Source organism: Colletotrichum navitas (assembly GCF_030913465.1).
Source record: "Colletotrichum navitas strain CBS 125086 chromosome Unknown LY79scaffold_10, whole genome shotgun sequence".
Taxonomy (NCBI): domain Eukaryota; kingdom Fungi; phylum Ascomycota; class Sordariomycetes; order Glomerellales; family Glomerellaceae; genus Colletotrichum; species Colletotrichum navitas.
Genome location: NW_026850556.1, coordinates 687100 through 711371, shown reverse-complemented (window position 1 = coordinate 711371; position 24272 = coordinate 687100). Strand labels below are relative to the sequence as shown.

At 52.0% G+C, this 24272-nt stretch overlaps 11 protein-coding genes across 11 annotated transcripts; 7 read left to right on the top strand and 4 right to left on the bottom strand.

Moving 5' to 3' along the window:
* Positions 1 to 194: 194 nt before the first annotated feature.
* LY79DRAFT_587795 (S-adenosyl-L-methionine-dependent methyltransferase) lies at positions 195 to 1533 on the bottom strand (the record flags this gene model as incomplete). Its single annotated transcript, XM_060560820.1, has 3 exons — positions 195 to 770; positions 828 to 1149; positions 1274 to 1533. The coding sequence occupies 3 exons, from the start codon at positions 1531 to 1533 to the stop codon at positions 195 to 197; spliced, it is 1158 nt and encodes a 385-aa protein (XP_060417826.1).
* Positions 1534 to 3082: 1549 nt separating this feature from the next.
* LY79DRAFT_508767 (RNA recognition domain-containing protein) lies at positions 3083 to 4304 on the top strand (the record flags this gene model as incomplete). The annotated part of the gene is made up of 2 exons (XM_060553981.1): positions 3083 to 3220; positions 3288 to 4304. The coding sequence occupies 2 exons, from the start codon at positions 3083 to 3085 to the stop codon at positions 4302 to 4304; spliced, it is 1155 nt and encodes a 384-aa protein (XP_060417825.1).
* Positions 4305 to 4402: 98 nt separating this feature from the next.
* LY79DRAFT_37739 (uncharacterized protein) lies at positions 4403 to 5085 on the bottom strand. The gene is made up of 3 exons (XM_060552849.1): positions 4903 to 5085; positions 4667 to 4843; positions 4403 to 4602 (listed from the first exon to the last, which is right to left on the bottom strand). Exons 1-3 carry the CDS (start codon positions 4955 to 4957, stop codon positions 4502 to 4504), a joined length of 333 nt encoding a protein of 110 aa, XP_060417824.1. The 5' UTR covers positions 4958 to 5085; the 3' UTR covers positions 4403 to 4501.
* A 190-nt stretch (positions 5086 to 5275) lies between these two features.
* LY79DRAFT_667112 (DnaJ domain-containing protein) lies at positions 5276 to 6687 on the top strand (the record flags this gene model as incomplete). Its single annotated transcript, XM_060563330.1, has 2 exons — positions 5276 to 5569; positions 5644 to 6687. 2 exons carry the CDS (start codon positions 5276 to 5278, stop codon positions 6685 to 6687), a joined length of 1338 nt encoding a protein of 445 aa, XP_060417823.1.
* A 1115-nt stretch (positions 6688 to 7802) lies between these two features.
* On the top strand, positions 7803 to 8380 carry LY79DRAFT_577102 (uncharacterized protein; the record flags this gene model as incomplete). Its single annotated transcript, XM_060559855.1, has 2 exons — positions 7803 to 8247; positions 8325 to 8380. The coding sequence occupies 2 exons, from the start codon at positions 7803 to 7805 to the stop codon at positions 8378 to 8380; spliced, it is 501 nt and encodes a 166-aa protein (XP_060417822.1).
* LY79DRAFT_543378 (uncharacterized protein) lies at positions 8325 to 9003 on the top strand. Its single transcript, XM_060557040.1, has one exon. The coding sequence runs from the start codon at positions 8385 to 8387 to the stop codon at positions 8652 to 8654; it is 270 nt and encodes an 89-aa protein (XP_060417821.1). The 5' UTR covers positions 8325 to 8384; the 3' UTR covers positions 8655 to 9003.
* A 1049-nt stretch (positions 9004 to 10052) lies between these two features.
* LY79DRAFT_667111 (CFEM domain-containing protein) lies at positions 10053 to 10352 on the top strand (the record flags this gene model as incomplete). Its single annotated transcript, XM_060563329.1, has 1 exon — positions 10053 to 10352. One exon carries the CDS (start codon positions 10053 to 10055, stop codon positions 10350 to 10352), a length of 300 nt encoding a protein of 99 aa, XP_060417820.1.
* A 292-nt stretch (positions 10353 to 10644) lies between these two features.
* LY79DRAFT_37710 (uncharacterized protein) lies at positions 10645 to 12188 on the bottom strand. Its single transcript, XM_060552848.1, has 2 exons — positions 11776 to 12188; positions 10645 to 11700 (listed from the first exon to the last, which is right to left on the bottom strand). The coding sequence occupies exons 1-2, from the start codon at positions 11987 to 11989 to the stop codon at positions 10892 to 10894; spliced, it is 1023 nt and encodes a 340-aa protein (XP_060417819.1). The 5' UTR covers positions 11990 to 12188; the 3' UTR covers positions 10645 to 10891.
* Positions 12189 to 12392: 204 nt separating this feature from the next.
* On the top strand, positions 12393 to 12967 carry LY79DRAFT_577100 (uncharacterized protein; the record flags this gene model as incomplete). The annotated part of the gene is made up of 2 exons (XM_060559854.1): positions 12393 to 12401; positions 12467 to 12967. 2 exons carry the CDS (start codon positions 12393 to 12395, stop codon positions 12965 to 12967), a joined length of 510 nt encoding a protein of 169 aa, XP_060417818.1.
* A 331-nt stretch (positions 12968 to 13298) lies between these two features.
* On the bottom strand, positions 13299 to 16722 carry LY79DRAFT_587790 (fungal-specific transcription factor domain-containing protein; the record flags this gene model as incomplete). The annotated part of the gene is made up of 7 exons (XM_060560819.1): positions 13299 to 13713; positions 13764 to 14120; positions 14179 to 14510; positions 14566 to 14864; positions 14919 to 15379; positions 15557 to 15577; positions 16676 to 16722. The coding sequence occupies 7 exons, from the start codon at positions 16720 to 16722 to the stop codon at positions 13299 to 13301; spliced, it is 1932 nt and encodes a 643-aa protein (XP_060417817.1).
* A 2091-nt stretch (positions 16723 to 18813) lies between these two features.
* Positions 18814 to 20935, top strand: LY79DRAFT_543346 (F-box domain-containing protein). The gene has a single exon (XM_060557039.1). It carries the CDS (start codon positions 18960 to 18962, stop codon positions 20754 to 20756), a length of 1797 nt encoding a protein of 598 aa, XP_060417816.1. The 5' UTR covers positions 18814 to 18959; the 3' UTR covers positions 20757 to 20935.
* The last annotated feature ends 3337 nt before the right edge of the window (positions 20936 to 24272 follow it).

The window sequence follows — 24272 nt, the reverse complement described above, 5'->3', positions numbered from 1 at the left end:
ATCTAGCTTTTTGATCACGGCCCCCCATGACGCCTCATCTAAGCCCTCTATGGTAATCGTTTCCGAATTACAATTATGATACTAATAAAATACTCATATAACGAGCAACAAAGTCATGGACTTCCTTTTACATCTGCCGGTGGCACCTCGCGCTTTGCCGCTAGCTCTACCCGTAATCCACAGCTGTAAAACCCCTAATTGGCGGGCTTCTTTCCAACCATCAGGTACATGGGCGTGAACAAGTGCTCCTTGCCCCCAGCAACGAGACAGTCGCCAGCCCATGCCAAGCTATTGGCCGTCTTTTTGGTGCCAGCAGGAGCCAGCTTGATGGCCTCAAGACCACCAATCATGTTATGCATCAGGAAGCGCCCCAGCTTGGTCATTCGCACAATTGTAAACACATCGAACACAGACTGGATATACTTTAGGTCGCCTGATAGAGGCCAGTACCATGGCATAGGGTCAGGCCTTTCGGCAAGATCCTCGTGGTGAAGCATCTCAAAGCCAGCAGCCTTCATGGCGGCAAGGCCTTCCGAGACTTTGCACATGTTGGAAATACCGTCGCCCTGCTCAATTCCCAGGCGAATTTCGCGGTGGGCCAGGTTGTCGTTGTCGTATTGATCCGTCATCAGCCACTCGTAGACGCCAAATACACCGCCAGGCTTCAACACGCGGAAGATCTCGCTGTAGATACCCTCAAGACTAGGCGCGTGGACGGTGGCCTCAATAGCGTAGACGGCATCGAAAGAGTTATCGGGGAAAGACATTTGCTACGGAGCGCATGTTAGAGATGCCAACTATGATCTGGTGTGTTCCTAATTACGTACCATGAAGTCTCCCTTGACGAACTCGAGTTGGCTGGATAGACCTTCCTTCGCAGCATAGTGGGTCGCTCGATCAATCTGGTAATCGTTGTTGTTCAGGCCAGTAACGTGGCAGCCAGTGAACTTTGCAATTTCGCGCGCAGGTCCACCAACACCACATCCGACATCGAGAACCTTCATACCCTCTTTGATGCCAATCTGGTGGGCGAGGTAGTGCTCATGGCGGGCAATGGCCTGGTAAAAGGGCTCGCCATGAGAGAAGCGGCAGAAGTGGAAGGACTGGCCCCAGCCGTACTCGTACAGGTCGGTAGCAAGATTGTAGTAGCTAGAAGATGAAAATCAGCCATATGTCACCGACGTACAGAAGTTTGTGCGTGACGTACTGTCTGGTCAAGGTCGCGTATTCGGCAGTTCGAGCCTAGGTCGGGTGCGAGTCAGCTTCTGCACACAAGAGTTCGGGGTGGTATAGGAAGCACGAGAAAGCAGGACGACTCACTGCGCGCTCCTCAGGAGTCTCGTCCTTGGCGGCCTTGTTATCCCAGTGCTTGAAGTACTCATCGACAGCGGCCTGCTTAGCATCGCGGCCTTTGCTGAACATGGCGGCGAGACCACCGGTGGCCTTGGCACTGTTACCATGCAAGGCCTTGTTGAAATCCGCATCGCGGGCGTGGTCCTCGCGCTCGAGGTTGGTGGCCGTTGAGGATACCATTGTTACGTTGAGTTGGAGACACGACGGAAGATGAATGGTGTAGCAGAATGGAAGAGCAACTTGGAAAGTCGAGAAGGACAGAGTGGGTGTGCGTGTGGGAGAGGGTGGCAGAAGAAGAAATAGAAGAGATGGGGGTCAACGGAACAATCAAGTCGGCAAAATGGTAGAATGGGCAATCAGATGCTTTGCGCAAGAGAGCGGGGGGCTTTTTTTTTTTCTTTTCTTTTTTCTTTATACAGTCAAGAAGTATCGAGCGGGAAAAGGGGACGGCAGGCGGCAGGTTGCCATGTCAAATTTCCAGTGACAACGGTTACCACCATTCCCGTGCATGCCTCTTTCTCGGCCTCCCATTTCCTCAATAGGTCAACCTTACAAAGTCAGAGTGGCAGAGGAGACAGAAGGTATCCACTACTAATAGCAGAATTGCAACCGCCACGCCCGTAGGGGAATCCCTATGGGGAAAAGGGAAAGGGGGAAGCGGAAGCTAATGCTGCCAGTCGTTCGGTTCATGGGTCCGCCAAGGTCCGTAGCCATTAGCCATTGGCCAATAGTGGCGATTGGTAGAATTGCATAGCTTTGTTGAGCAGGCGGTGACTAGCTGGCTCACTGGGTCAGCACAAACATGTGCATGCTGACCAGGGTGTCTAATCCGAATACGAATTCAAAAGAGCCCCGGCCAGTCATTCACAAGCAGCATGACCTACTGAGATTGCACTAGCAACATTCACAAGTCGGCTGTGATGAAGCTAAAGATACTAAAGTGCTGGTGTTTGGTACGATGCTGAATATGCTTACCGTCCGACTATCCACATTGGCCAGGTATTTATTATTGACAAGAGCAATTGGACAGAGACTATGTCATATTGAGGTGGGCAATTAGGTTTGCTCAGCCGGATGCAGCGGTGAAGTATATGTAGCTTCATGATTTCCCAAGAGGACACTCCAGTAATGGTTTTAGGAAATTATAGATTCAGTAAGAGCCATAGAATTTCCTCACGTTATCACTGGAGGCTGGTGGTGCTTGGCATCGTCGCATCTACAAGCAGGCGCCTTGCGTTCTCACGCCGAAGCCATCGAATTTACGGGGTAATGCATATCTAGGTAGTAACCACCACCAGTCATGGAACTTATCATATCTCGCCATACGTTCCAGGCAAACCGGAAATCGCTCACAAATCTCAAACATCCGGCATTCGAGTGTGATACCAGATTGGCAATCCACAAGCAGCTCTTGGGCAGTTGAACATACATGCCTAGGCACCGACATAGGTACATATTTTACGTGTCTGATCGCGGTACGTATCCTGGGCACTAGTCGCTCTTGTATCACGTGAAGATAAGAAGAAGACTCTTGCGCCACTAATGTGACCCTATGCCTACGCCTTCGGTCCGCCTGCGATTTCCAGTCTGCCAGCCCCAGTTGATCAGCCAGATTACCATACCAAAGAAATACATAACACTTTCTTCAGCCAACTCCTCCAAGCCCCCGTCTGTCTTGCAATTTTTGCCGACCTCCTAACTCAAGCGAGCTTTGCGGTATTGAGGCGCAATGCCACCTCAAATCAAGCAAGACCTGAACCGCTCAGGGTGGGAATCGACCGACTTCCCCTCCGTTTGCGAAAACTGCTTGCCCGAGAATCCATACGTCAAGATGCTCAAGGAAGATTACGGTGCCGAGTGCAAACTAGTACGCGCACCTCCCGCTTCACGACTGTTTCTTCTCTCTGGAACCACTTGCTGACGACGCGCGGCAGTGTACGAGACCGTTTACTGTCTTCAGTTGGAGTGCCGATCGAGCCCACGGTCGGAAGAAGCGAACAAACATTTGTTTGACCTGCGCGCGTCTGAAGAACTGCTGTCAGGCGTGTATGCTGGATCTCTCATTTGGCTTGCCTATCGTCGTTCGCGATGCTGCCTTGAAGATGGTGGCCCCCGGGCCGTCGTCCGACATTAACCGTGAATACTTTGCGCAGAACAACGAACGCGCCATTGAGGAAGGTCGTGCAGGAGTCGAAGAGTATGAAAAGACGGATGAGAAGGCCAGGGAGCTCTTGCGGAGATTAGCGGCAAGCAAGCCCTACTTTCGAAAGGGCCGGCCCGTTGAAGGCCTCGACGAGGTTCAAGCAGGCTCAAGCTCAAGTGGTGGACTCGGCGGTAACCCGGCTGTGGGAGCGGGTCTTGGCGGACCAGGTCCCATCCGGACGAGGGATTCGAGGGCCGCAGCAGCAGCTGGAGCTAGGCCTGGCCGGTCGAAGCAAGCTTTCCCTAGTGCTGCCCAGCTGCCTCCTGGGCCTCAAGACTGGATGCCACCTGCCGACAAGAATATCATGTCCCTTTTTGTCACTGGTGTCGAAGACGACCTGCCTGAGCACAAAATTCGCGAGTTCTTCAAGGCGCATGGCAAGATCAAGAGCTTGGTTTGCTCGCATATGTCGCATTGTGCATTTGTCAACTACGAGACGAGGGACGCAGCCGAGAAGGCCGCCGCCGCGTATCGAGGTCGAGCTGTGATTGCAGGATGCCCTCTGCGTATTCGCTGGGGCGTTCCCAAGGCCATCGGCACCATGGACAAGGAGCAACGGTCACAGATGCTCATGGATGCACGACGAGGACAGGGAAGCGCGCGCGGGGGAGATGGAAAGAGTGGACGAAGGCAGGTACCCGCTAGCTCTGATGCTGGAGAGGATGTTCGATCGTCGAATGTCCAAGTGGTTGCTCCTCCTCCAGGCGCAGACGATGGTCCGAAGTATGCTAGTCTCCAGGGCGAGTGATCTTGATGAACGACAGAGGTAAATTGCATTTCTTACGGAGTTGAGGAGCCTGTAAGGATTACCTGGACGCGACGACTGGGATTTGGGTTTGAGTAAAAGCGGTATTGTTTGCCAGGGTATCATAAGAGTTGTTGTACAAAGTTACAAGCATTTCTGCTAAGCTACACAGCTTTCAGTTTCAAGACTATTCTAGTCCCTTAACTGCAGCCGCACCCGCCCATGGTCGTTGTCTTGCCCCTGCCGGCTATCTTGACGGAATCGTTGTCGCCTCGCTCAGTGTCCTTGTGAATGCGCAACTCTGAGGGCCATTGCTTAGCATGATACGCAGTTGTAAGCAGCATCTTGGATATAGTGCAACTCACTATAGGTGCTAGATTCATCTTGTTTACCCTGAACGACATTTTCCCTGAGTATCTTGGCGATGTCCTCGGCTTTTTGGATTGCTTGTCCGTAAGCTGGGCTTGTTGGTGCGAGGCTAGCTTGGTCCCTGAAGCCTTGACGGATCTGCTGCCTTGCAGCTGTGAGTACTCGGTCGTCACCTAAAGACGATTCCATTGTCAGTCGGATGGCAGTCGTGCAAGCGGAGCGTTTCTCATACCGTTGAAGGCAATCCTCGCGGCGCGCCAGAGGTGTCGATACGCAGATAGGGACATAATAGATGCAGTGAAATGTTCAAAGCGCGATTGTTAGAGTACGTCTGCTCTGTAAAACTGGGTGATTGGAGAGGATTAACAGAGGCTCAACGGAGTCGTAACATGGCTTAGGGGGGGGGGAAAAGTTGCGAACGCCAAAGGTGTCTAAAGACACACCCTTGGTTTCTTGGCCTCCCACACCCCTACTCCAGAAAAAAAAATTGTGCCCCACGTTTGATGGCTTTTCCCCCCCGCCCGAGGTAAACTACGTCCCTCCATTTCTTTCAACCCACGAAAGTTGCAATCCTCATCCAGCCAAATAATTCGAACAATTTCGATATGGCTTCTGCAACCGTTGTCGCTCAGGCCCTTCCGGCTCTCCCTGAGGCTTGGTCCGCCGACAAGGACTTTAAGGCCGTCAGCCAGGTTGCTGCCGCTACTCAGCGCAGCCTGGAGCCCGTTGGCCCTCATTTCCTGGCTCACGCCCGTCGGGCCCGTCACAAGCGTACGTTCTCCGAGGATGATCGTATTCAGGCCCAAGAGGCTGCCAAGAAGGTTGAGAACGACGACGATGGTGAGATCAGTGAGCCTGAGGACCCCATGATGCTTCAGCGTGACGCCAAGGACTGGAAGGTAAGCGGGTCACCCTCATTGCGCGTGCTGTTTCGCCCACATGAGACTACGACTGACGCTTTTGGTGAATCTAGAACCAAGATCACTACCAAGTTCTCGGGCTCACCAAGTATCGTTGGAAGGCCACGGAGGACCAAATTAAGCGCGCCCACCGCAAGAAGGTCCTCAAACATCACCCTGACAAGAAGGCGGCCGCTGGTATTGTCGACGATGATAGCTTCTTTAAGTGCATTCAAAAGGCCACCGAGGTTCTTCTGGATCCTACCAAGCGTCTACAATACGATTCGGTCGACGAGAAGGCTGATGTTGATCCTCCCACGAAGAAGCAGCTCGCTAAGGGCAACTTCTACAAGCTGTGGGGCAACGTTTTCAAGGCTGAGGGTCGCTTCTCCAAGATCCAGCCAGTACCAACATTTGGCGACGACAAATCTACCAAGGAGGAGGTTGAGGAGTTCTACAACTTTTGGTACAACTTTGACAGCTGGCGGACGTTCGAGTACCTGGACGAGGATGTCCCTGACGACAATGAGAATCGTGACCAGAAGCGCCACACGGAACGCAAGAACGCCAATGCGCGCAAGAAGAAGAAGGCCGAGGACAACGCCCGTCTGCGCAAGCTGCTTGACGACTGCTCAGCCGGCGACGAGCGCATCAAGCGCTTTAGACAGGAAGCCAACGCGGCCAAGAACAAAAAGAGGTTAGAAAAGGAGGCGGCAGAGAAGAAGGCTCTTGAAGAGGCCCAGGCCAAGAAGGAGGCCGAGGAGAAGGCCGCCAAGGAGGCGGAAGAGAAGGCCAAGGTCGACCGGGAGGCATCCAAGAAGGCTAAGGAGGCTGCCAAAAACGCCGTCAAGAAGAACAAGCGTGTTCTCAAGGGCTCTGTCAAGGACGCGAACTATTTCGCGTCTGGCGAGCCTTCAGCCGCTACAATCGACGCTGTCCTCGGTGATGTTGAGCTCGTTCAGGGCAAGATTGACCCTGATGAGATTGCGGCCCTGGCTGGCAAGCTGAACGGCCTCAAGGTTGCCGATGAGATCAAGAGTGTTTGGAGCGATGAGATCAAGCGACTTGTTGGCGCTGGCAAGCTCAAGGACGGAGATGCCAAGACTTTGTCCCAATGAGGGGCTTGCTGTTTGGGCAAGTATAAAACGCGTTTATCGAGGCATGACACGACTATCTTATGATGGAAGGAAATACAAGAGTACGACACGGTGGAAAACAATAGAATAGACGGAAGGTGGCTTTCCAATGACGAACCATGTTTCAGCATATTCCTTACACCTCCCCCTCCCTTCTGGAATAACATTGACAGTCTCTGTCATCTATGGTATAGCAATGTCGCTACTTAGGCATCTTCAGACGTAATGTGTCGAGTTGCAAGTCGTCATGGATGTCTGTGTTTTGTGCTGGACAATACAAACTACTCGTGGCAAGCACCGTGCAATGGCTTACGATGAAGTAGGTACTGAGTGCAACACAGTAAGGCCAGACAATGGGTGGTTGCCTCCATCGCCCTTACGTTGATGGCCGAAACAAGACTCCTCATTCGATTGGCTTGGTAAGTGTCAAGCGTCTGGCTGCGCTTTGGGTTGATAGTTCCTATGGCGAACTTTGACTTGATCTATGGTCTCAAGGTGGGTAGGTAAATGGTTGTGAAGTACGATACAACATAACATAACTATGGAAGAATGTGGCGGCAGTCTCTTTGAAGTGAGGTGAGGTCGTAGTGTCATCCCGTCGAGTGACTAAGGAAGGTAAAGGGCATGCATGTTCCGATGTAAAAGTTATGAATATAGAGAGGAGTTATACAAACCCACTCCGCCGCTCTTTCCCTCTTTCCCTCTTTCTCTCCTGGTGTAGAGTCACTCGGGGTTCGACTGCCCTCAACCAAAGGAAACATCTTCTCGGAGTGCCTGTAACACCGGCATCTCCAGTCGTCTTCAACCTTCTCTGTGCTTGCTTCGCCTAGCAGGCAAACAAACACACTGTCCACATATTTGGGATCTCGCGACGTCACTTTGTTTCCAGCACTCTTCACCTCAGCGACGCCCAAAATTATATCCAATGTGGATAGTTCATTAAGTCTCTTAATACTGCAATAATACTTTGGCTTGGTGCCTCCGCAACCCACATCATCTCACCCTGAAGTAACCATTGTTATATTCGACTTCAGTCTTCCAAGCCGCTACTTCAACGACTGTCCTGATCAGGAACCTTCCAAGTCGGCGTGCCGAACATGGATGATTATCCCAAAGGTCACCTCTGGGCGGAGCATGAGACCAACCCAGCACCCGAGGTCATGGTCCATTCTGCCCCCGAAGCAGTCCAGATTCCGCTGAATAATTTGCCAACTAGAAACGATGGCGCTGACGACGCTAGACATGTTCACCCGGATGGAGATGTTGCCTTATCGAACCATGCAGATCAAACGAGCCAGTCCAAACTAAAGCGTCGCTCGCGCCTTTGGACCTGGAAGACGATAATCGGCATATGTATCGGGTTGCTCATCCTCTCCATTGTGATCCCTGTTATGGTCACAGTGGTTGCAAGCGATCGAGGTCATGGCCCTGGAAAAATCGAGACCACTGCCAGCTCGTCAGTATCACGAGCTTCTTCCTACTTCGTCACACCAACACCCTCTTCGGCCATTCCGTACCCTTCCTCGACTCTGAATCCGGTGAGTAAGACACCCTCTATCCAGGTGTTGCTGGCCATTACGAATATCCAACCACAAGTTGCTAACCACCCGATGATACAGCCCCCGGAATGCGTAAAGCCAAATTTCGTCAAAGCCGTCAATTGGATCGGAATTGATGGAATGAGCGGCTGGAAATTCAATATGTATCAGGCCAACACTGCTGAGGAATGTTGTTCAATATGTCACCATTCAATCCATGACGGATGCAACGGTTGGCTGTATATGGCCGAGGAATCCTTCACCCCTCCATGTTCCATTATTCATGGATTCGCTGGTCCTAACACAGACGATGATTGTCCCAATGGACGCCCCGGAATCGTGTTTGCAAAAATAAAAAACTCGGACAACTTCGGAGGACCAGGGCCTTGTGCGGGCTCGGTTCGGGGATGATGTTATATGGAAGGCTCAAACGGATTGCATTTCAGTGGTCCTCTATAACAATGATTGGTGAATTGGGAAGAAAAAGCGGCAGGGAATTGGCACCGGAAACTGAGCGTGTTAGGAAGCAGGAACACATACTGGGAACTCGGGGTTGTTTATGACATTTGCAGGATACCCCTAAAGAAAGCGTCACAGAATCCTTCCCCCTACGGCTTTGGTGGCCCATGAAGAGTGATAGTGACCTCGCACTTCGCGGTTCGTTGATCAAATGCGAAGATAAAAGCCAATTGAGGCCATATTACGAGCCGTCACTTGTATAGGGGCCGGGTTGAGGCCTGTGGATGGTCGAGGTCATCTATTCCGAAGCACCTTGGCCTTGGAGTGGTGGAAATGTATCGCGCGGCATTCAAGGTTCTGGAAGGAACGTGGTTAGAGCGCAACCAAAGCGCCAGGCATCAGCATACCTGAACCACCGGAAAACATGGACATGCCTCAAGTAAAGTGCGTGTAACACGGGCAAGCAGGTGATGTAGGCTAGTCGGTGTAAACCGATGTTTTCCACACAGCCCAACGATCGTCGTCGATACCACGCACAGAGCGAACTTTGCAGAGTCTGTTTCACCAGAACTGGCCACGGCAAAAGGTCTCGAAGGTCACTCGATACACGGAAGTCCTAGCCATGCATTAGGCAATGCCCACGAAGATGCATCGCCGTTGTGTGCTCACTCATCTACGCATGTGGCTTTGACCCGATTCTGCTCTTCAGCCTGCGGACATACGTAATAACACAGCCCACGCTGAGTCTCGAGGCCAGCAGAACCCAGGTCTGTGCTTCGACCGAACAGCTTGTCCCATGACATTTAAGTTACTCATGCAAGCCACATAGCGTGAGGCTCTCTGACACGTACACTGGCATGGGCCAGAGCAAACAAGTTGATTATTAACTGGGACATTGAGAGTACCGGTAGTCTATGAACCTAACGAAAAGAGACACTGCTGTGTATCTTATTCGTTATCACTGTACCTTGGGTTCTGACTGGCGTGTTCGAACAAGGTTTAAGAACACGCGGTCCCGCAGTCAATCCGCAAAACCTAGTCTACGATATTGCGCCTCGGACATACAACCAGTGTGCTTCTGACTGAGCTTCTCTGGAGACTCAATGACAACAATTGGGGATAGAATGATACATTCCATTACGTCAAGAGAAAGAATTGTGTGCTATGGCCTACTTCCGGTATTTGCTCGACAGTAGACCGAGCATATAAAGTGCTAGAGATGGCCCCAATTATAGGTAGGTGGAATCTCATTCAACGAACTCAACAACCGCATAAAGAACAACACCATTCTCCGAATCGGTGCCCCTTACCAATACTACTTCACCCCCAAACCAGACGAATTTTATCTAAATGAAGACCTCATTCCTCGCCATCCTGGCTGCTGCCGTCGGCGTTGCCATTGCCGACAGCCTCGACGTGCCCGACTGTGCGAAGAGCTGTGTCAACGATGACATCCAGAAAAGTGGCTGTGCGCAGGACCAGATCAAGGACTGTTACTGCCAAAAAGCCAATGTTAATTCTCTGATCAACTGCGTTTCTGGGGCCTGTAAAGACCAAAACGACCTGGTCAAGGCAGCCCAGGCAGCACAGAAGGCTTGCCCTCAGCTCAACGGCGGTGTCTTCCCCGGCCAAGGAAACAACGGCAACTAGATGCTGCTGGACACACGGCAGCCAGCGAAATGAGCCATACAGCATTGACGATTGCTTGACTACCTTTGCAATTTCGCTATCATCCTTCCGAAGGTTGATACTTCAAAGCGCCCCTGACAGCTTGTTCGTGGAGTCGGTCAGCTCTCATCATGGCTTGGCGTGATAAATGAAGGTGAGGATTGTGGGTTAAATTAGGGTCACTGTTATAGTCGACGGAAGGGGGTTTCTGGTTGTACAAGATGCGTTGGCTGTGTAATTAGCCATGACTTGTCGGCGAGATAAGGCACACTACTTTCCTTGAAAATGTTATTATATCTTTCCTTTTGGTCTTGCTGCTTCCTCAAATGTACTTCGTATTTATTTATTCCTTGAGTGAAATCTGTGGCAAGTGATTAATCATTCGCTTGTCGCCTTCACGAAATCAGTCATGGCGTATACATTTTGTTAGTATTGATGACGAGTGTGAATGTGATATCTGTGACGCGGTCTGCCTCCTGGGTATTATGCGATGGGCTCGGTACCTAGCCAGTCGATTCTTTTCACAAAAGGTAGATCTTAGCGAAGAGATCATCGTAAAGTTTGCCAACCCAACCATCTGTCAGGCCTCCTCTTGCTACGATGCCTAGACCACCGCCTGCCCAAATACCAGCTGCTACCGCAGCAACACCGTGCAGTGCCCACCATGATCTCCTCTTGCGCCTCCGGACCTTCTTATCGACCACACTGGAGCCGCTACCGCTCCATCCCATGGCTGACGGTGCCAGTCCCAACCACCTAGCAGCGCCCCAGACCATGTGGCCGCAGCCCACCGTCAGCAGGCCGGTATAAGCGAGCCAAGATAGAATTGGGTGCCGAGCAAACCCGTGCGAAACGAAAGCCAGGCCGATATTGGAACTGTCGCCCTCAACATAGAGTGGAAGGATGCGGTTGATGCCCACGTGGGCAGCGAGGAGTGTCGTGAAGACGTAGCCAGACATGGAGATGTAACTGATAGGTGGCCATATGCGACCAGCCGAGTTGATGCTGTTGGATGTCAAGGATCGGGAGGTTTTGCCGGTCCGAGCGCGATATAAGGCGTACATGCCTGGTGTGTTACCACCATAACGCTTGAGGTTTTGTGATCGACGGACGAGACGAAGCGCGATACCGGAGGCAACGTGTGCGACTATAGGTAATATCACGAGAAGTGGTTCTGTGAGCGACGTTTGGTATATCTCTCGAGACAGCAACAGATAGGTCTCGGAAGCCGGAACGGAGCGGGCAATAAGGGGTATTATCGAAGTATTGGTGACATGAAGCGTCGTAAATAAAGGTATCAGGTAAGACGAAAACTTTTGTATACGCGTAACTAGCAATTGGACGATGGTCAGTTAGCCTATGCCAAGGTCGGATACGGAAAATGTGTGGCCTGCTGTAAACATACGGTAGAAGATGGTACTATGCCCGCTCCCACTCAAGCCGGGGGCCGAAGACGTAGACCTGAGTGAGCTAGTGCCATTCTCAAGCGCATCTTCCGGCAAAGGTGGAAGATCTTTCTCGGTATCGACCGGTGGTGTCTCAATGGGCGACGGGTCTAATTGGAGAAGCGACATGAGAGTCTCCTCTGACGGCTTCGACTGGAGAGATCTGGACTCCATAGCGAGCGGAGGCGCTGATTCTTTCCGACACTGTGCAAGCACAATGAGAGGCTGTTTGTAGGTGGCCCAGATGTCGGTCCGGTTGGCTCGTTGGCCTGTATCAAAGGGTATTTGCAGGTCAAGCACCTGTAATAGGTTGTCTGAGTACACTCGAATCGTTGACTGCGCAGCTGACCATTCCCCAACACGTCATAGGTAGGTTGCAGCAACAGGGAGCGGCAAGCACTTTGGTTACCTACCTATTCCACGGCTGGAGCTGCGGGTGTGGGCCCGACGCTATCCGGGGAGCCGCTATACCCGTTATGGCGCGCAACCGTTGAGCTCAACTCCAACCTACCTTTTGTCAATGTCACAACTATTTACAGCCTACGTCGAACACATACATCCAGGATTATCGGTCGCGATGCCTCCAGTAAGTAAAGAATAATATGCGCAGATAGCGTCTCAATACACTGCTGACTTGGTTCCGTCGAATAGCGCCACCAAACACTTCCCCCGGCGCAGACCGCTGCCGCCCGCGAAGCTCTCCAATCCTTTTACTGCAGCCTCTGCTCCAAAGGCTATTCCCGCATGAACGATTATGAAGCACATCTTAGTAGCTACGACCATAGTCACAAACAGCGTCTCAAGGACATGAAGGCCATGGTCCGCGATCCGAACGCCGGCGCCCGAGCACGGAAAGCCGAGGCCAAGGCTGACGGGCTTGTCAGCATCAAGCTTGCCCCTAACGAACAGCCACACCAGACCGCCGCCACGGGAGGATTCAAGAAGGGCGGCTTCAAGAAATCAGGCTTCAAGTCGGCGTTTGCCCCGGCAGACGCCCTCGCCGCATCTGCACCGGACGCGCTAAAATCAAAAGTTGGTCAAGCACTGGAGGCGGACAGGCTTGCGAATGCTCGCGAGCGGGATACTGCGGCCGAAAGCGATACGGACGATGAGGGTTACCAAGTCTATGACCCAAGGCATCCGACTGATTGATTTCTTTACCTCCAACTACAATCCTACCAACGACTTACCGAGCTATGCCCCCAAGTAGGAGCTTGTCGCGTGCTGCGCTGACCTAACCAATGCAACTCGAGGGATTATTGAATACAAGAAAGAAGGCGACGAGTTGCGGAGTTTTATGTTCTTCCGAGGATCATAGGTGCGTCCAGTCAGCCGTCGTATTCTAATCCTGGCTTGGCCCCTTCATGCTAAGTCTTCTAATCGAGAGGATACAGACGTTCAACGTGCCACGGCAAAATTCTATCGAATCTATCTAGGTTGCTGGAGGGTAAATTTGGGCTCGATTTTATCCTCCTCAACCAAGCTAGTTGAACTGGGACAGGTCTTCTTCGAGCAGCCCCATCATGTACTGGCTACCCGAAAACCAGTTGCCCAACTGAGCAGTCTGCAGACTGGGCTGAGACATATCGCTGGTATCCACCCCTTGAGCAGGATATTCGGCTGGTGGGAATCCCAGCGCACTCAAGTATACGTCAAACTCATCACTGATAGGCCCGCGTTCTTCCGACTGCTGCGACTTGCTTTCCATGTAGAGCGTCGCTACGTTGCACAACATTGAACAGAGTTGGTGTAGCTTCTCGACGGGCTCCGACAGTCCACAGGCGGGTCGGAGGGAGGCAACGAACTCGGTCAATCGCCTGAGATCATCGGCATTCGATGTGTCAATGACGTGACAAAAGAGGACAAAAAAGGGCGTGAACGGAGTGAGCAAAATAGCCCTAGGTTGGATCAGTCAGGGTCGCTGCGGTGGATAAGTTCCGACTCTCACCAGTGAATGTAAACTGCCTTGAGGTGCCGCCCCTCTTCAGCTATTTTTTGCATGCATTCGAGATGCAACTGCATGGCGAATCGTGCAGTGTCAATGCATTCCTGGGAAAATCGGGTCGGTGAGCCCTCCGGTGCTGGTAGTGCTCTATAGATCAAGGTCATAGTTGAGTGGAAGGACATTTCGTCACCCCTCAAATGTATATCTAAAATGGATGAGGCGTTCATAGCTTTGAGCCCGAAGAGAACTTGCTCTCGCACATGGGACCCGGCAGCCATAATGGCCTTTTGCTCACTTTCCAAACGACGTACGGTCTCAATCCGTTCTTCTTGAGATTGGTGTATGGCAAGCGGGCTGTATCTGTAATGGTGTTAGTCCAGTGTGAAGCAAGTCTGGGGCAATGAGTAACACTACGCACAATTGTTCGTAGACGCGATGTGCGATTTCGGATTGTTTGATCCAGGTTGTAATAATGGCCCCCCAAGGATCCGCAACCATTGTATTGTCGACTCTCCTGGGTAAGGTGACATCCCAGTCCTGAATGACGGACGCCCTGCCGGTCCTGAGTGAGAGAGTCTTGTCAAGCATGTAAACGTGCCAAAACAAGAGGGTCTTGATGTCTCTAGGGCCGGCGCTTTCACTCCTAGCCTGTGAGACGCGGTGGTAGCCAAGCGTTTGACATAAGCTAGCAGCAGTGGAGGTGAAAAGCCATGCGAGGGATGCTTTCGATACGTCTATGGAATACACGGCCTGGTGTTCTCATCAGCGCGACAAACAAGATTGCTGTGCAAAACATGCTACGTACGGCCAGGAGTAAAGCCTCGATGCTTTCTGTTTTGGCGGGCAGCATGAGTGGCAAGCAAGCCAAGGCGGTTTCGAGGTTGCTCTGGCAAATGTGCTGATACCTTTCAAACTCCTCTCGAGCCTCTGCATCGGGCGCGAGGTATGCCTGTTCCATGAAGAGGTAGAAGAGCGCGCCATTCACGATGACGAATGTGGTGTCCGCAAAGTTGTCAGTGCAGAAGTAGATCTTTCGACAGAGCTCAGCTAGATCTTCGACATCTAGAAACGAACATGCGAGCGAGAATATGCTTGGAGGGGAGACTGCCAATAAGTTAGTTCACACCGGCTTGTCGTACACCAAGGACAGGGCCGCACCCTTCATGTGCTTGAGCAGGGCCACAACGGCATTCATGGGCGGCATAGGCAGGTCAGCCAAGCCTCCTGGTGGGGGCAATTTCTGGGTACGGAAACGAAACTCTCGAGTGGAGGAGGCTTTGGACTGCATGGTAACGATCTGACGAAGGGAGGAGAGAGCGGCGTGCATATTGGGCGGGACATCTCGGAGCGAAGTTCTTTGCACAGCATCTTCGATGAAATCGCTGGCAAACATTGTATGGGCGGTAAGTGAGAGTTCGCCCTCGAAGGCGGAATCTGAGTCTGCGTCGTCTTGTCTCAAGATTGATAAATCACCAACTGTCGAGGCTGAGGGCGTAGCATGCCTGGCCCTGTTGCCATCCCACGAAGCGTTGCCGACGCCCTGGGGGTCATTCACGAGACTCCGTAGCAACTCTTCAATGTTGGAGAGTCGTTCCTCGATCAAGTCAATCTTCTTCTCGCTGTTGAAAGCAGGCCATACATGTCAGCGTTTCTCTAAGCAAACGTCTGAGGTGGCAAAGGACTGCCGGCAGCAGCCAGACGGTCAACAAAACCTCGCTGCCGTACGCGGTGAAGAGAGCGCCAAGAAACAAGGCGGGTGGAGGGCGGGCAGCGTACTACTGAAGAGATATGAGTACCCGATGCCTTTGTTCTTTCGGCTTTTGGCCAACGCCGTTAGAGCTACAGGCACGCTGCGTTATGCGGCAGTTGGAACATGGCGAGCTCTTGTCACACCGAATCTGCAGCACTAGGCCATAATAGGACCTCTTGTCAGCCAAGCCGAAATCTTAATAACATGCAAGGCGTCCCTCTGCGAAGGAAGATGAGCTGTAAGGATGTGATTATCTTCAGCTAGTGGGGTATGGCCAGATGTGGCGTCCTCTGGAGTTAGGGGAAAGCAAGCACATAATGAACGGGACCACCGACTTTACGGGTGCGACATTGGTCACACTAAGAGACGGATAGCCAATGTCAGCACGTACTTTTAATGAAAAATAATGGACTGGTAAAGCTGCGTGACTCGGAACACTCTGGCCGGGGAACGTACAGCTCGACGAAGGCTCTGGTCCTCGGGGCCCGCGGATCGAGAATCTGACTCCATGTTGAAGCGTCGACAACCAGACAGAGCGGCAGCGTACGAGAGTTGTGTTCTCCGGTGGTCTGTGCCGAGATGTCTACGTGTGTAGGTAAGCTGTCGGCTCGGGGCGGCGGTTCGCCAAGGTAATGTTCCAACTGATGCTGCAGGGCACTAGATGAACAGTCTCGCTAGCTGAGCGGTTGCGCGGGCGAAATGGATGGGTTGTCGTGTTGTTGATGGGGTTAACAGATCGCTTGAGGATGAGTACCTGTAGCGGCGTGGATGGATGGTGATAGGTAGGCGGGTGCCCATGAGCTCGCTCCCCCTTGACTTTCGATGACGAGTCAGCTGCGAGAATAAGCAAATCATTCGCTTCGAGTGCAGCCCCACTGCCTTGTTCAGCCTACTATTCGAACACTAATTAATTAGGTACTAGGTATGTGTACGATGTTGTTGCTAGCTAACGCTCGTCTTGAAACTTTCCCTGCCGAAATCCAGTAAACCCGTGCGCTGGTTCAGAGTGAAACCCCCTCCCTCCCCGACGCAGCTGGGGAATGAACCTGGAGGTTGCTGAACTTGCTGGCACCTCGCTTTCCTGCAAAGTCCGTCCGAGCCGCTGGCTTGGTGCAGCTCAAGTTATGTCATCAACCTCTAAAGCCTGCGCCAGAGCGGACCGTACCTTCGGCCGCGAGCGTGAGGATCCCCCGCCCCTCGGCCCGATCCCATTTCGGTGGCGGTGGACCCACCAGACGGCGGCTTCTGTAATACAAAGGGGGAGGGAGGGTGCTAACTTGGCGAGAATTAACAGGGTAAGTCCATTGTCGTCATGAGATTGATCCGCGCATACTGACGGCCCTGCTTGGCTCTTTGATGCCGTTGTCGTACTTCAGAAAAAGTGCAACGATGGAACTGCTGGTTAGGTGGAGTACGTCGTTGAGACCTAATATGCCTATGTGGCGTCCACCTACTCTCAAGAGCTTGATACCTGAAACTTGGAAACCTATACTGGGCCACGCGAATTTTCCTTCTACCCTTATCGCGTCTCCCAGACTTTCGTAGACAGTCCGACTCGATCCAACTGCATGAAGTTCCAAACGGTAGAATATCTGATTATAGGCATACTTGCTAGACAGACGAAGCAGTACTCAGCTCAGGAAGCCTGTTAGTCAATGTTTGTATATGAAATCGCTCAGGCTGGCCAGACGTAAATCGTCTGGCTGGGCAAGAGCCGTTAACTGAGATGTATCGAATAGTAGAAAGAGACGAGGCCATATCCCCTGAAAACGATTCATTCATTCCGCCCATCGTTACGGTCTGCTGGTTGCGAATGCCAAGATAGGGGCGATTACGAATAGGTGAATATTCGCATAAGAATTGGTGAAAGAGGCGCGATAATTATATGAGTGGAAAGCAACGATCTGATGGCACCGATGACCGTATATAGACACCACGAGTCTACCCAGACAGTAATTCATATTGACAAGCCTGTAACTATTTTCTCCATCACGCCGCCAAAGTAGCACCGAACTGAGTCCTGGCCATCATGGTAGGGTACCCATCTACACACCTCTTATTCTAGATCCTTACAACATATCTTCTTTCCAGAGACTTCATGCGCTGCTTGTACAGAACCTGAAGAATGATACGACCACTCAATTTGCTTAAAGCAGCGGACTTGTACCAGATGCAGCGCCACCATGGCCCTCCGTAGCGTATCGACTGTGGCTGATGGCATTGGGTAAGTAAACACATGGATTTATCTAACCTAAGGAAATATTCAGATAGCTTGTAATGAATAATATTTTAATACATCCTCAGCTAGTCCATGGTAAGCCTACCATGCATGGTACGACGCCCTGAAAATGGTGGTCAAGCCATTCCTGTGAGAGAATACAAGCTTTCACAAGCATATGTTATGTTCAGCGCTAATTCATTGTAACCTTGTCTTGTGCAAAGTTGGCAATTTCCTCAACATTCAGTACAAGCAAAGTGCTCTGGTTATGTTTAAGCTCTTGAAGAGTATAGAGCCAGTTATGTTATGAGTAGATATAATCAAAGCAATCTTCTTCAGTAAACAACATCTTCAACCGCCGCAAGCTAGCATCATCTCTGCTTGGGTAACCAGGAAACAGCAGATATACAAAGGAGTCTGGATAACATGGCGTGGTAGCTTGCCATGTTTGAGATCCTCCAAGGCGCAGAAACCTTGTGCCAACGCGCTTAGATGGGCCAGCTGAACAATACCTCTCAGCCTCTTTCAGAGACCGTAGCCAATAGCAGACACGTTGCAGATTGTAGGGGGGCAATCAGTAGCATTTTGAGTCGTTTAGCATGTATACCGGAAGAGAAAGCGAGGGCTTTGTCCATTTACGTAGGCAGTGCCCCAACTAGAAAGCCTAGGTTTCTGATTCAGCTGAAGTCGCTTCCGCCTTGATTACAGACAAAAAAAATAATTCTGGGCCAAACGAAGAATGAGCAAACAGCCATCTCAGCTAGCCAGCTGCCCGTCGCCTATCAACGATCAAGTACACTGTTGTTGTCGTCGTGTGTTCATTTTGAGTGAGCGCTTGAGAATGCAGGGTTTGAACAGGTTTGAATAAAAAATGAACCACCAGGGTATTCACTTGGATCAGGATATTGACAAAGGAACCTGGGTTGATGACTGTTACGGACGACAACTTTGACGAGGGCAAAGGAGAAGGAGATATGTAAACTGCCCCTAGTCATGAGCCTGTGCACGGTTGCTTACCATGTATCCGTACCAATGCTTATCTTATCAATGACCGCATTCTTGATCTGCCGCAGCTCAGCATCGTTCAACTCTTAGCCACTGCGACTCCGCCACTACTGAGTAAGACACTTGATTGCGACTTCCAAGAAACAGCTGTCGCCTACGGCCATTTTGATGATCCGGCAAACGACAGAGGATAGGCTCCCAAGGGCGTGTTTATCCAAGTCGGAAAATGCAACGCAAGAGGCAACACCCCCATGCTGGCACAGCCGAGCCACTGTCTATCTCCAAACGGGCGCGCTTTACCTCATCGCAGCAAACCGACACGAATTCAAAAGTCGAGAGCAAGCCTGCTTTTGCAGACGATGATATAATTTCATCGCTATCGGATGAGATTCTTCTACGCATACTGTCTTCTTTGTCGATTTCAGATCTCCTGGGCATAGCACCCGTATCACACCGCTTCCACCGCCTTTCCTCCGACTCGCAATTATGGCGGACGCTGTACTACCGCCGTTTCGTCCTGCCTCGCGCCTTGCGAATACCTGGCTTCCGCAACGGATCCGCTAGAGAAAGCACCCGAATACATTACTCTGCCAGGCGAACAGTCTGGGCCGACGGTGGCTGGGGCCGAACAGGGGGTTCTGGAGAGTTTGTGGACTGGAAGCGTCAGTACAAGCTGCGCCATAACTGGGCCAGTGGGAAAGCCTCGGTTGAAGAGCTCAAAGTTGGAGAAGCCCCATCTGCTTCCTCGGAGCCGCGGAAGACGTTCGCAAAAGTGGTGGAAGGCATTGCCATAACCGCCGACAGCGTCTTTGGCCTCCGGGCGTGGGATCTGAAAACCAGAGAGCCCGTCGCTCAGATTGGGTTCGGAGAGGGACCAGACAAGATGATACCAACTTGCCTTGCTGTAGACGACCAGTCATTCGAGAAAAAGACGCTCGATGTCTTGGTTGGGTTCCTCGATGGCAGTTTTGGCGCTTGGAGACTTGACCTAAAGGGTAAAAGATTTCTGAGCCGGTACATGCATGAAAAGTCTAGCAATGGTCGGCTGCTTGAGATCGCCTACCGCCACCCTTTTGTTTTGACGGCAACGGAATCGGTTCTTATATCCTTGTACACCTTCGAGCGGCGGCGGCCGACTGGCACCTCAGTCATTCAAAGACAACAAGACGAGACAGCCGTTCCCGAAGAAAGCGAAACGGATGCCGGCTCGGAAAGTGCAACTCTCCAGGAATCCGAAAGTGAAGCAGAAGAATTTCCCTTCCGGGAGGCCGGAACGAAGCGAAATAACATACAAGCCTCAACCTCGCTGGTTGCCCCGATACTGCTGACATCTCTCAAATCGCACACATCGAGAGCACCTTTGGCTCTGTCAATTCGTCAAATGGCTTCATATGTAATCGCATCTATCGCCTACACGTTCTCTACGTTGGAGGGGTGGTCCATCGGGATCCAGGATCTTCAGATACGGTGCCAGACCGTAGGCGGTTTGACTTCGTCCTCGGTTGTGTCAACTCGGTTGGCCTTCGCTGAACCTGTCAAGGCTTCAGGATCAGCCTCAGCCTCCTCAACGCCTTCGGTAGATTCCCAGCACCCCCATCCTTTAGCCCAAAGTTTTGATGGCCCGAAGACACTCTGCTACAGCCACCCGTATCTCCTCGCCGCGATGGCTGATAATACCCTGATTCTACATATTTGTACATCAACTGCGACTGCACTTAATGTATCCCCAGGCATCCGCTTGTGGGGCCATACGTCAGGCATCAGCGACGCCGAAATTACTGCGAGGGGCAAGGCTGTGAGTGTCAGCTGCCGGGGCGAGGAGATCCGAGTTTGGGAGCTGGAAGGACGCGTCAGTGGTAGGAGCATCGAGATACGGCCAAGTCCAATTGTAAACGAAACAGAAGTGACACCGGCTTGCTGGGACGACCGGCGCAATTGGGTGGGCTTTGACGATGAGATGGTCATTGTTCTGAAAGAAACCAAGGATGGCAGAGAGAGCCTCGTGGTGTATGACTTCTCGTGAACACCACCAACGAGGAGTCATAGTGGTGACGGTGTGCCTTAGGCTGCCAAACTGCAAGTTTCAGACGCGTCACCAGGCAGCCGCCATGGTAAATCGACCTAGTAATCACAATGCCTAGAGCTTCCTACTAAGCATATAACCAGGCTATATGTGGCTTGAATCAGATACTTGGTACTGAGGTGATCACATCAAGACATTGGAACATTCGTGGTACTCTGGTGGTCCTGCCACCGCCCGTGGAAAGTCGAAGAGCTCCAGTGGGTGCCACGATACATACGCAAGCAGTCAGCTGAACGCGAGAGTACACGTCTCTTGACGAAAATTGGCTGGCCATGCTTCGATCTGGAAGCATCTGCCAAGTGGACAACATCTGACGCCTAGAGAATGCAAGCCGAGCTGATCAAACCTGTTACCTGTTCATTTTGAATTTGCCTACCCTGAGAAGCAAAATTACAATCAAGTATACAATGAATCCTTGACGGCACGGCGGGGCACCGGCAGATTTCCAACCTAGTACATATATTCAGTCTCGATCTCGTTTCTACAGCCGCTGACGCAACGCTGTCATTTTTTTTCTAAAACCACGGGGGCCACCAAAGCGATGCAAGCGCCCACGAAGGACTCCATCCCCAAGACAACTATGAAGCGTTTCGTGGCTCCAGCCCTGATCATCAAGTTATGTTGTTGAAGCAAGCTCAAAACAGGCGTCACTAACCAATGGGAAGCGGCGCCGTTATCGACAAGTCTCCAGCCACTGTCTGGAGCGTCGTGAAGCACCAATCCATGGCTTGGAAGCAAGGTTCAGGCCAATGCACATCAGACAACGATGTCTATTCCTTCCCAGGGGCCTGCTGTTGAGGATGTGCTTGGAATTCGTGCAATAGACGAGGACTATGGCTACCTGTGCTTAAACTTACGTCGCCCAACCTACGTAGGGACAAGAACGTACCAATAACTCGGGTTGTATAACGAGTTGCGAGAGGAGTGCCAAGTAAACCCTGCCTCTCGGGCACCAAGTTGAGAGCACAACACGGGACTTGCAAGCCGGAAGTGAGCGCCTCTGTCTGCGAGTGGCTTGGCAGCGTAGCGGGTAGGGCGATTGCGCGGGATGGGGCTGTTCATGCGTCTACGCTCTTACTGCGCTGGTAACTCGTTGTGTGCACTGCGCATGGATTTCAGGGCATTACCAAGATACTCGATTGGTTTGTTGAAAGCCAGGAACAGTTAACAGAAACACAAGTTCGACTGAACTGGTGACGACGCAGATAAATAGACAACATAAACATTACCTCACCTTGCACATAGAGACTCTTCCCGACTTAGTCCTGAGCGTCAACTGTCCATTATCTTGCACAATGAGCCTGGTGCCAACCCCGAGTCCTTGAGTTGTGACTGTCGATTAGGTGGTGGATTCTTCTGATGCAAGTCCGGGTTTCTTTCTGGGTGGAGTGAGGAAGAGGGTCAACCCTCTCGTAACGAGAGGGAATTGTCATGTTGTACCCAAGGGGCACTTCACGAAGGAAAATGACCGCGCAAGTGAAGGGCAGTAGTATGATCGATAAGATTAGATCCATTGAGGCAATTATCCACGGCCAAGACATCCTTCATTGGGCGCAGCTTTCACGCGTCCAACAATCCGTGCGATACCCCATCAAGGAACAGGGGATTCACTTATCGGCATCGAACAAACCTGGACACTTTCCACTGTTCCTTGAGCGCAGGGCAGGGCAATGAAGGAACTTATTGACTCTTTTCCATGGGCCATGGGCCATGAGCCATGAGCACTACATAATTCGCCCCCCTGATAGGGGGAGGGGTGAGCACAGCAGATGAGTTCCCGACCGGCAGTACTGCCCTGCCACTGACTGCTAAGGAATCTAGGCCCCCCGTTGGCCCCTACTGGGTCCCCGCCCGAACATACTGGATCAGGCAGGCCGTTTCGTCTATTACCTGTTGGGGGAGGGGAAGGGCGTGGGGCACACCCCTACATGTGACTCGTGAGAATGCCCCTCACTTTGCAGGAGCACTCTTGAGGATAAGATAGCCTGAAAGGAGGGGTGATAAGGAGCCCGAATGTCGTTATCGGTGCTTCCCTCCATCTCTCGATGACGGCTGGAGGGTGGACGGGCAGAGCAATTGACCAAAGACAGGCCAGGTCATTGATGGGTGGTTCCGGGCCCAGAACTTGACGCCGGGCAAAGGCAAAGCGAGGATATGGTCCGGTTCAGTTTGAACTCAAGGCCATTCCCATTCCCATTGACCGCCATCTTACCCCGCCCCTCCCATTCTCCCCTCTTCTCTGCATAACTGAAGAAGAAGCTGGGCTGTTTGTTGTCCCTTGTAGAATTTCTTGCCTTCATCGGCAGACGCAATTGTGTAGCGCACCGTCGTATAAATGGAGTGAATACTGTGTGTATTGGCAGATGGGTCGAAACGACGCGTTTGACATCTGGCGGGGGCACGGGCATGGGGTGGAATGAGAAAGCAACAAGTACCTACTCTATCATAGGTACCTAAGTGTGAGCGGCACAGAGCATCATCCCCACCAAGCCAACCCACCAAGACACGGCGCAATTGCTACGCTCCCAGCCATGCTCAGGGGGGTTGAAGGGATTAGATGGCAAGATGCCGAGAGAGGTACGGTAGTGTAATGTAGTCTCACCTGAGATTTGCCCCCTCGTGATCAGCTCAGTCACGTGGCGGTCGGTGGGAGAGCCGGCTCGTTGAAGGAACGCACGCTATGGCGACAATGCAGCGGCGAGCTAACGGTACCAGGAGGTGTAGGATGTGGAAGAGGTGGACTCTGGAATTGGAGAGGCGGAATCGGCGCCAGAGCGTTGGTGTCGTCTCAATCCAGCACCGAGCGGCGCGGCCTTTTCATCCCCACGAGACCACCACCACCATTTCTGTGTTCCGTAGCGATAAGAAGGGGGCTTGGGTGTAGTCATGTGGCCAGCTTTTTCACTGGAAGGGTGTGGTCGTTTGCCATCCAACTGACACTGTCCTTCCACCAGATTGAGACTGACAAGAGGGAACACCCCAAGAGTCTGCCATTAGCTGGTCACTCGATGGGTTGCGTTGCATCTCTTCACCGTCCTAACCTGTGTCGATCGTAAATGGGCAAGGATGAACATCTGAGAGGGTTCGGTGATGCGATGTCCCGTGCTGCGACTGCCACACTACCTACCTAGGTACCTTCCAATAGCGTTCGCTTCCGCTATCGATAAGTTTCCGTTAAAGGCCGATTCAACGACAACCACCCTCCCGCGGGCGACAGGAATCCCATCTAGTTGATTCGGCTGTGACACCATCGGACGTTCTGCTTTCTAGACGGCTCGCTCTACACCTCGTGGCATTTTCTATCCGCGAAAGCCGCGCCTTGTAATACCGGTAGAATTGGCCACTAGCAGCGGTTGCACGTCAATGGTGTAGCTTGCTGAAAGCTCCTTGCTCATCGGTGCGGCGTGCTCTGTTGCTCCAGATGCGTCAAAAGAGGGCTGTCACGAAAGGCGAATA